We start from the raw sequence: 10898 nt of genomic DNA, 5'->3' as shown, positions 1-10898 counted from the left end.
TGGAAACAACTGCAGATGTGCACTAGTAGTGCACCTATTTAGAAGTAAAACAGGACTATTTGCCACTGTGAGCATGTTCGTCTGGCAGGGAATATCCATGCAAGGTGATGCAGTGCACTTCAGGGTCCCTCAGTACATTTTTAGAAAACACTGAACGCCTTCAGCTGTCTTGTGTTTGGCTAGATCAAAACCTTACTCCCTGCAGAAGGATCTTCTGGAATACAAGGCTCATTTCAGTGGTGTGGTTTCACTGTTCAGGAAACAAAACACCACCATTATACACAGAATGTTCTAAAAAAAACCCCACCAACCCCAGGCTCCCATCTTTTTATGTGAGTCTTTCACCTGATCCACTGGATTTCACAACTTTCACTTCCATGGCCTTCCTACTGCTGGTCCTGCTCCCTTCTCACTGGATGAAGGCCTGCAGTGTGATGGAGATGAAATCTGCTCACTGTAATGTCGGCCCCTAAAGCCACGAGGGGAAGGAAACAGCCTGACCAAGCTTCAGTGTCCATCCAAGGGACAGAGCACTGGGTACCTGGCACAGCACCTGGTCACAGCAAGTACATTTTGGTATGGGGTGACCATGAAGAACAAAAAGGCCTGCCCTGGAACAGCTGCAGGAATACTTGGGAAATGCTGAAACACAAAAGATCCCAATAACAAACATGGAATAATTTATATCCACAGTGAAAAATGCATTAAAAAAACTGAACAAGACCAGCTCTGTACTATTGATTTTCAGATAAATGTCTGGGTCTGGGAGTGACTGCAAGCACAAAATGAGAAGATTTGGATGGAAAGCTGAATGCTGTTTTGGCTCTCCTACGACCTTGCTGGCCATACATTCTATGAAGATCCTTTATCAGAACTGTAATTTGGTTACCACTACAACAGGTTCAGGCTTCCAGCAGCAGCTTGCTGCAGCTGCTGAGGTCAAAGATGAATTTCTGGGTTTTTTGAGCTACATGAATGATCATTAAACAAGACTGCTAAAGAAGCAAACTGTCAAAGTAATTTCATTTATTTCTTAATATCACATCTGTACAATTTTCATACATACAGCAGGAAATGCACATTGGTTACACAATGGCATTTGGCTGCATTTCCAAGTATAATACAGTAAGTGCAACTCCACTTAAAATGTACATTTATACAACTTAAACAAATTAAGGATTGCTACACCACTATTTGTGACAGTATAAAGCTTCATTTATGTTATGTCTCATTACTAAACCACTTCCTGGTTAAATACAAAACATATTCAATCATTTAAAAATGGCCTTTGTGGTACCTGGCCAGCATATAAAATATTTGTTGTTTAAAATTTAACCATTAACTTTTTGTTTTAAAAAATAATCCTCTAAGCCTATTTAAACATTTGCTATTGAACTGTTATACTGACACTTTGTAGCAGGAACCAAATTTTACCCTCCTTTTGTTTGTTCTCGCTTATCACCAAAAGAAGTTACTTTTGCAATGTATTGCAGCTTTATTTAGATACAGCCAGGTGGTTAAACTAGTTATCAATTTTACTCAAAAGGTAAATAACATTTTTCATTAAGGAAAACAAAATTACATTTCAGAGATATTTGTCAAAATTTTAATGGGTAGAGTGCTACCAGCACTAAAAAAAAAAAAGGAAAATAAAAAGCAAAAAAAAAAAGAAGAAAAGAAATAAAGAAAATTATTAATTTATCTTTTAAGAAACACCCGAATATTCTTATAATTTTACTTTTGGAATACATTGGTCCACAGACCACATTCTTGTTACAGCTTACCAAATGAAACCCAAAATTTCTTATTGCCGTCCCTGTAACAGGAATGGTTCAGTTTTAAACCTCCTTTAAAAATATACATTTTACAATCCTTTCACCTCAACAAAGGTGACACTGACAATAAATACACTGGTTTGGTGGGTTTTTTCCTTCACTATGAAAAGTCCACAAACTACCTGTTGTATGCCCTTTCTTTTTTAGATTTCTCCAACGCCTTGTCCATAGTTTTCTCATTTTCTCCTCTACATTTGGGGCAGTACCATTTGCCCTTTGGTTTATGGTTGAGTCCCACACAAGAAAAGTGAAACCATTCAATGGGGCACTCATCATTATCACATCCTATCATTTCTCCATAGGAGACCTGGTTGCACAAGCAGTATGTTGGCTCATTAGGGTCAATAGGAAGGTCAGGAGGAGAAGCTTCCCGCTCTGCTTTAGCCTTGGATCGTTTCTTCTTCTTGGATGTTTTTGCTTTCTTCTCCTTTGGCGTTCCTGAGGTGATGTCATCGTGGTCATGATTATTTGAGGCATTTTCTCGATTCTCATTATTCCGCTGCCTCCTCGATCTCTTGTTGTTGGGCTTTTCAGCCTGTGCGATTGTCTCATTCTTCGACTTATCCTGGCTGGCTTTCCCGCTGTTTCCAGTGGTGTCATTAGTCTCTTGGCAAGTCTCAAACAGCTCCACGTGGCTGTCCACTTGCCTTGTTCTGTTCTCAACCAGCTCCACCATCTGACTGACGATTTGGATCTTCTCGTCCCCCAGTTCCTGACTCCGAATCAAGGCTCTCTGTATGCAGTGCAACATTCTTCTCTTCTGCACAGCATCTGTCTCCCGTTTAAATTTTTCATAGTACTCATCCAGGTCCTTCAGAATCTCTGCAAAGAAGAAATAAAAACTATAAATATTTTTGACAGGGAAAATGGCAAAACAAAACCTCCTGTTTTTCCTTCCATACAGCAACAACTTCTTGTAACATGCAGCTCTGATCAAAGACAGGTGTCCTAAAGCTTGTACCTGACAGCAGCTCATGACTCCACTGGACTGCTTTTGTTCTAGGTGGTCCCACAGGAATGGAATGCAAAGGCTGATTTAGGAGAAAAAAAAGTGACTAAATATATTTTTATGTATGTTGATAATGCTTCCCTTTAAACTTTTCAGTAATTAAAAAGAACTAACTAAACCAATACATATACCATCAAAAGCTCCAAGGTTAACTGCAAAATTAGAGGGGAAATTATTGGACATTTTCTGTATAACAACATTAACATTTCAGTGAATGACAGAGCGGGACAGAAAGAGAGTGGGACAGAAAGAAAGCACAAACCAGCCTAGAAGCACACTGCTGGGTTACTTGACAGGAGATGCAGAAGCACCAAATACATGGCCTAGACCCAAAGCTATTTCATCCAATACTGTCAAGCTATTTCTGCTGAAAATATGAGGCTGTGTAAATCCCTGGATTGCAAAACTAGGATTACAATATCCAGGAGGTTTAGATTATTTCCCACCTACACTTTCTGTAAAGTACATGTTGCTATTCTTTAAAACACAAAAATATTATCTTCATTAAATACTTACTGCAGAGCAGGAAGTTAAAAGATAACATTAGAGATGATAGGCAACAACGGGGAGCTAGAGCTTCTGCTTTAAAATATGTTACATCCTGAACTGCACCTCAAGGATTGTTCTAACAGTTTATAAAAAACAACAAGGCACAAAGTATCTAAAGTTTCAAGAATGGCTCTGGAAACCTATTTTTAAGAAGATGTTTTTGAGTTTCATTACAATACTCAAATAAACTACAGCGTACACGACACTCAACACTCCATATTAAGTCCTCAAAAACACAGTGAATGTTTTTCCTGCATCTCCTTTCTTCTCTGAATTTTCCCTTTCTCACAGATTAGAACAGTCTGTCTTAGAGAAGCAAAATATATTAAATATATATATATATAAAATCTGACCTCAATTCATCTAACAGAAACTAGGATCTCTCATATATGCCAATGGCATTACCAAAACATTTTTAAACTTACATTTTTGTATTATTGATTTATTCATAGTAACATGTGACACATATGCAAACCAAGAGTTATCCTGTGGTTTAGGTTTTGGCTTTCCTCGGCAGAGTTTTTAAACGTACACAATTTCCAGTGAAGACATTGAAATATTACACAAGCTTTATTCAGATTTTAGAGCTGCAGCTTGTGCTTCACACATCCGTTAAACACGACCTGTCAGCTGGTTCTGCAATATAACCTATCTGACAAATCAGCATTCCGATATGTTATTCACCATTTTAAGCAACTGGTGGGTTTTTTTAACCTACAAAAAAAATCCAAAACAAAACAACAATAAAAAATACCAAAAATGGTATGCCCAAGATGCCACCAAAAGATCCTTAAAACATACAGCAGATTCTACATTCAAGAAGGCTGAATACGCAGAGTTAATGTTTTTCAGTGGCTGAAATACAGAAGTTCTATGCTTTAAGTTTTGGCACTTGACTGATGTCATCAGTTTAACCCATCTCAATCTGGTGGGTGGGCATCTCCTACCAAGAACGGTCTGTCTGAACAGCACAAAACCATTACCGACGGAAGTTCGGCGTCGGGAAAACTTCAAACTTCGGTTCCAGCACTGCCCGCTGCCATTCCCGCCCGGCTGCGGGCTGGGATCCCGGCCCGGGCGTGTTTGGCATGTGCCACACGGAGCGGGAGCTGCGCAAAGCCGGGGGCGCTCAGCCCGGGCGCCGGGAGTGCAGCGCCGCTCGCTCGGGGCTGAGGGAGCCACCGGGGCCGCGCTGCGGCTCGGGCTGCCTGCAGCTGCCGCCGCGGGAGCCTCGGCTCACGGCGATCCCAGGAACCCGCGCTGCCGCGCCGTGCTGCAGCAGCGGGAGCGGAGCGCTGCGCTCTGAGGCACTGGCGAACGCGCGCTCCCGGCATCACGCACGCCACTCAAGCGGAGGGAAGCCATGCCGCCGGAGCTTCACTCCCAGCGCAGCTCCGCGGCCTCACGGGGGCTCAGACACCGCGGAACGACGGCGAGCGGGACACGGGCGAGAGCCCGGCCTCCTCCCCGCCCCTCTGCGGTGCCCGGGGCCGCCCCGGAGGTGACGGAGCCGCCATTGTTCTCGGGCAGGAAACCGGGACGTCCCCGCGGAACCCGCGGCGGTCCCGGGGGCGCGGGGGGGGACGGGACGGCCCCGCCCCCGCCGTCCCGAGCGGGGCCGAACGGACTCTCCCGGGGCAACAAACGAGTGATTGACAGAGAGCAGCGACCAATCACGGCGGGCAGGAGCGAGTTGGCGCCCGCCCCCTCCAGCCAGTCACGAGCGAGGTGCGGCTGGAGCAGAAGCGCCCCCCCCCCCGGACACGTCAGTCACTCTCCGGACGGCCAAGGTTGCCCCGCCCCCTGCTGTGAACCCGGCCAATCAGAGCGCGCCGGCCGAGGCCGGCCGAGATATTCAAATCAGCCCCACGGAAAAGTTGCTTCTCGAAACGTCACGACGAGGCGGGGCCGCGAGACGGGTCGGCCCGGCCCCGGAGCCAATCCGCGCAGGGAGGCAGGGCATGGCCGGCCGTGGGGACGCCCCCGCCCTATCAGCACCCCCGACGGGCGTGGCCAACCGCGATATGCTAACGAGGTCTGTCTATAAAAAGAGCGCGGACGCCCCTTCCTAGCACAGCGCGGAGGTGCCCGCTGGACGTGGTTTCGTGGGGCGCGATGCCCGCCTTGTCCTTTTCTTTCCTTGCTACCCCCGAAAGCCCCCGCAGGCTCCTGAAGAAGTTTCCCCCGGACCCTTCCCCCGGGAGCTGACGGGCTCCCATGGTGAGCTGCTCTAGGAGCGGCTGAGGCAACGGCAGGCAGGGCTCGCTGCCCACCGCCCCTAAGGCCACATGCACGGGGGTGCGGACAGGGAGAGGGGGTCCCCCCTCCCGGCACCCCGGCTGTCACCGCTACCTGCGGCACAGAATAAAGCGCCCTCCCCCCTCCCCCTGCTTCCGAGCGGACGCCAGCTACCAAGTGACAAAGCTGCCCCGAGTCCCGCAAACCGGCCTCCCCTTCCTTCCCTCCGCCCGTGGGGACGGGGACGGCGTGCCCCGAGCGCGGAGAGGGAGGGGGGCGCTTCAGCCCGGCCGTAAACGCGACCGTGTGTGCCGTCCCCCCCCACTCACACCGCACACGCCGGTCCTGCCCCCTCGGCCCCCCCGCCCAACGGAGCGGGGCTGTTTCACCGGGTGAAACGAAACCCACCGAGAAGGGAGCGAAGAAAGCACACCCTGCCCCCCACTCTCGCCTAACCCCCCTCTCCTCTTCTCCCTCCCTCCTTCCCTCCCTCCTTCACTAGCTGCCTCTCTCCCCTACTACAGCCATAATGAATACTGTACATTCCTAAATGTTGTGCTGTAATCTCTTCCCCCTCTATCCACCCAGCACTTTCTTCCGTACCCCCAAACCCTTCCACCTCAGCCCTACGGCCAGGGACGGCCCCCCTTTGTGCACCGCACACCCCACTTCCCTGCCCCCGCCTTCTTGGCCAGCAATTTACACAGAAAAGCAGAGTCCTTGCTTAATAAGAAAAGCCGGAGACCTTTTGTTCCGCCCCATGACAAGAGCTAACGCTGCAGATCAGTCCCTCTCTCTCCTCGGATCTTTCCTCCCGGCTTTCTTCCTCCTTTTACCTCTCAAAAATAAAGCTACCATCCCCGTGGGGTGCAGAGGGGCAAACGGAGCCGAGGCTCAGCTCTAAAGAAAAGAAAGGGAAAGACACCCTTCCCCCCTGAGCCCCAAACCACACACACGGACACACAGATATATAGAAAACACTTACCTTGATATTTGGCGTCAATTTCCCTCATCAAGGAGACATTTCTCTGCAGATCGAAGGGCATAGACTCGATGGAGTCCAGATAATCCTCCACATAGTTCACTAGGTGAAGCTGGTCTCCGTTTGCAGGACTCAACATTTTCATCCGGCAAAGAAACAAAAATCCTTCCCCACACCTCTCCGTGTGAGAGCAAGTGCTGCTCCCTTCAAAGACGGTAACCCCGATGAAGGTCTCACTCCCTGCCCACCTCTCTCGGTAGCTCCCCCCAAAAAAACCGAGGGAAGCTACATCTGACTCCTCTTGTGTGAAAAAGAGGGAGAGAGAGAGACACACACACCCTCCGCTAGTCCCCTACAGCCAGCAGCAGCTGATTGAATGGCTGTCGTTGTGGGTAATTCACGAAGGAGGTGGTAAGAACAATCAGAGGGATTTGTGTGTGTGTGTGCGTGTGTGTGTGTGTGTGGGGAGGGGAGGGGGAGAGGAGGAGGAGGAGAAAGGAGGGGGGCTTAAACCAGCTCCTCCGAAACAATCTGGAAACAAAATGTGCTCTGCAAAGTGTCTGTCAGAGGCAGCGGCAGCCCCTCTGCCTGCGCCAGCGCCGCTCTGCTCTGCTTCTCCTCCGCTCCCCCCTTCCCCGCTCTCCTCCTCACCGCCGCCGCCGCCGCCGCTCCCCGGCGATATCAACGCAGCCTCCTCGCTCCCATACGCCGCGCTAGATCCAACGTGGAAAACCCAAATACCAGTTTCAAACACTTGGGAAACATTCGGCCCCGCCAGCCAGAGCGCATGCGCTCTCTCCCAGCGCTGTGTACACACACACACACACTCTCTCTCTCTCACACACTCACCGCACACACTCAATCCCTTCCCCCGCCCGGAACCTCCGCATATCCATCGGCCCGCCTCCCTTACTCACGTTTAGGGAGGGAGGGAAGGCGGCGGGGATGCGGCCCGAGCCAGGGGGCGGGCGGCGCAGGGCCGGCGTGGGCGTGGGGTGAAGGAAGCCCCGGGGAAGGCGGAGGCTCCGGTGAAGTTGTGCGGAGGCTGCGAGGCGAGCGGCCCGCGGGGAGGCTGGGGGGGATCGCGGGGGCAAGTGAATGCTTTTGCGCTAGGGTACCGAGACTTTGGAGGAGTCTCGCCTCCTGCCAGCTCGCCCCGGGATGGAGCGGCTCCGAAGCCCTTCCTAGGAGAGGGGAACACTGAGAACCATGCGACTCCACCCCGCGCTGCGGGCAGGGCTGTGCCCGGCGCGGCGCCGGACGCCGAGGGGAACCGGGGAGCGTTCCGTCCCTCCCTCCTCAGCGGGCACCCGCATCCATCACCCCGCGGCTCCTGACAGCCGCCCCAGCCAATCAGCGCGCCCCTCGCGTCCCGCCCCGCGGCCCCCTCGGCCAATCCCCGCTGTGACACCGCTGCCCGGGATACCGCGCGCCGCGGCAGAGGGGGCGGTAACGCCCGAGGGGAGGGGGCGGGCCTGCGCACGCGCGATTTCTCTGGCGACGGGGAGAAAATGGAGCCGTTAGGGACGCAGCGCGACTACGTTTCCCAGCGGTCCCCGGGCGGTTGCTCATGCGCGAGGCAAGGCTAGCTGGAAGGCGGGAGGGGAGGAAAAGGGAAGGAGGGAGGGTGCCCGAGCCAGCCCGCGAGCTCGCTCGCTCGCTCGCTGCGGCTGCCTTGTCCTGTGCAGTGGCGAGGGAAGCGTCACCGGGGGACGCCGCCGGGGCTGCGTTGTACAAGAGGCCGGCGGCGGAACACTCCCGTCCCGCATGGTTGCTGGTGGAGAGGGCTTACTGCCGGCAGAAAGGGAGGAGCAGAAGGGGAGCCCGGGTATAGCCCTATGCTCCCCGCCAGAGTGTCCCGGCGGTCGTGTGGAGGAGCCCTGCTGTCGGTCAGCGTTGCCTTTGCGTCCTGGAGTCGCTGCCATGTCCCGGAGGCTTCAGGCACCCGGCTCTGCCGGGATCGGGGAACGAGGAGCGGGGAAGGCGGGGCTGGGAAGATCTACCCCAGCTCTGCTGAAGCAAAACAACGTGCGCTTTCTGCCTCTTGTTGTTTTAGCAGACGTCACCGGCAATCCCCTAATTTAGGGGAGACTGAGTCATCGCTTGTGAGCGCCCGGACTCGCTGGTGCAGTCGCTGCTCGGTGAGGCCCCGGCGCTGTGCTCGCTGCGGGAGCGGCGGCCTGGCCGGGCAGCTCAGCCCAGTCCGAGCCCTGTGCAATGGCTCTGCTGCTGCCCGCAGCTTGGTGTGTGAACCCACAGCTGGGGCTCGCAGGGAGGAACAGGCACCTGTTGGCAATACCTCCAGTATCCTCCCTCCCACCCCCCAGTGGGAGACATGCACCCAAATACTCTCTGAGGAGTGGAGACGGTACCACAGACCAAACTTTGTGAACTGATACCGACCCGCTGTTTCGGGCAGGTGTCAGAGGGCACTTCCTTGTTTTCGGAAGATCCCTGTAAGTTCTCCCGTTATTTTCTCCCTCTCAATTTCTGTTTCCAGGAGTTGCTGTAAAAAAATGAGTTGCTGAAGTAAATAAAATCCACATACACAAGGTCTCAGGTTTTTGACTTAGAAGCACCATGGCATGCAGGCATTGCTCCAAGCCAGTGTTTCTGGACCTGTGTGCTTTGGTTTACGTGGCATAGAGAGCGAGTTGTCTAATGGCTGCACTAGCCTGGGAATAGGATTTCTATTCCAATTCTAGATTGTTGGCACCTATCTGGTAGTTAAAGCCTTCTTGCCTTCAAGAAGGTGAGCCACTGTCAGCGATTAAAGGTAGTTAACAGTTCCCTGGGTAGTGAAAGAATCCAAGCCAATAATTATGACTCAGTAGAGGCAAGACATCTGAAAAGAATACAGATGAGTCCTAAAAAGAGTCATTCTTGCAAAAAAGGTAATCATCATTCTAGACACACACAAGTAATTACATGTATGAATAAAAAATTATTTTGTAAAAGTACCTGTTAATTTACTAAACAAGAACTTTTGTCCCTCCTCTTAATAGACAAAAAAATAGGAAGGGAAACGCTAATGGTAGCCTGCTAAGGTGCAGCAATACTATCTTTCAACAAAAGTATTGATAGTTTGGATGTGCTGAGTTGAAAGAGCTTGGTGTCATCAGGCTCTTAAAAGTGCTGTCTACTAGATCCTCCTCTGTTAATTTCTTGTATGTTACTAGAAGAGTGGCAGAGAAAAACCATCACGGACTTTGCACAAGTCCTTGGGACAGGAAGGGACTGAGCTCCCCTGAGAATGCATTTGGTATCCCCTTTGAAGGTCCTCTTTTACATGCTCAGTGATTTATATAGTGCTGTAATCAAATATATAACCTGTACCCAGAAATCTCAATTCTCTGCACCCCTCTCTAAGCCCAGCAGCAGGTCAGCCATTGTTTTAGGAAGCTGGGTGAGGGGGAGGGAAGGATAAAATCAGGTGTATGAGTACATCTCTAGAGTGGGGAGTGTTAGAAGGAATGGAGCTGATGCCCACTGTCCATCTCTGCTTTTTCTCCTTCTCCTCTGTTTTCTTCTTATTTTGGCCTCTTGCCTCTGAACTACAATAGGTGAGAGATGGGAGATTTTGAATAGAGTTTCAGACATTCTTTTCATATTAGGGGCCCATTTCTTACCCTGGAGAAGGGTTTACAAGTAGAAATGAATGTCATGTATCAAAGAAGGAAGAGAATCCTGTGCTTAATTTTCTTCCTATTTCCTATATTTGTCTAGAGGGTAAAAGTATGTATCTCTCCCCTCCTTTGGCTCCCAAGCCCCTCTGCTCTGTTTATAAGAAATCTTTCCTATTTAGAACCCAGTCTGAGGTCTTCAGAAGTTTCTTGAAACTGTTGCCTTACTACAGCTCTAAACTCACAGCAGTTAGAATCAAGGGAACTTACTACCAAATCAACAACTTGCACAACTACTGTGTCATACACATACCATGTGTGTATATACAAAATATACTTCATATAATATATATTTGTTAGGAATTATAGTTGTTCCAGTTATGGTTATCCCAGCTAATTAGCACAAAGTTCAGAATACTTGATATGATAAACATAAAATCCCAAACCTCCAAACGTTCCACAAATGCACACACTGCAAAGCTGGTACAAGGAATTCTGGCTGCCTCCTTTCTCCTTCCCTGCCTTAGCTGAATACTGCTGTATGAAATACTGTGTAATCATTACAGCTGTGTCTCTGTTTATTAGAAAAGATAGTGTCTTCTGATCATTTGTCATTATACTTTATAGTACAGATGAATCAGATGGGTTTATTCCTGCTAATG

General features: G+C 50.3%; 1 protein-coding gene across 4 annotated transcripts; it reads right to left on the bottom strand.

The window, feature by feature from the left end:
- Positions 1 to 1009: 1009 nt before the first annotated feature.
- Positions 1010 to 7882, bottom strand: ING1 (inhibitor of growth family member 1). 4 transcript variants are annotated; one of them, XM_064709140.1, is made up of 3 exons: positions 7531 to 7882; positions 6617 to 7326; positions 1010 to 2657 (listed from the first exon to the last, which is right to left on the bottom strand). In XM_064709140.1, the coding sequence occupies exons 2-3, from the start codon at positions 6756 to 6758 to the stop codon at positions 1954 to 1956; spliced, it is 846 nt and encodes a 281-aa protein (XP_064565210.1). In that variant the 5' UTR covers positions 6759 to 7326; positions 7531 to 7882; the 3' UTR covers positions 1010 to 1953. The 4 variants fall into 4 exon arrangements, with proteins under 4 accessions (XP_064565210.1, XP_064565218.1, XP_064565201.1 ...); XM_064709148.1 differs by lacking the exons at positions 6617 to 7326; positions 7531 to 7882 and adding exons at positions 2797 to 2866; positions 4377 to 4496; XM_064709131.1 differs by lacking the exon at positions 7531 to 7882 and having other exon boundaries at positions 6617 to 7512.
- Between the last annotated feature and the right edge of the window lie 3016 nt (positions 7883 to 10898).

Source organism: Zonotrichia leucophrys, chromosome 1 (genome assembly GCF_028769735.1).
Source record: "Zonotrichia leucophrys gambelii isolate GWCS_2022_RI chromosome 1, RI_Zleu_2.0, whole genome shotgun sequence".
Classification (NCBI taxonomy): Eukaryota; Metazoa; Chordata; class Aves; order Passeriformes; family Passerellidae; genus Zonotrichia; species Zonotrichia leucophrys.
This window is presented reverse-complemented; position numbering and strand designations above follow the sequence as displayed.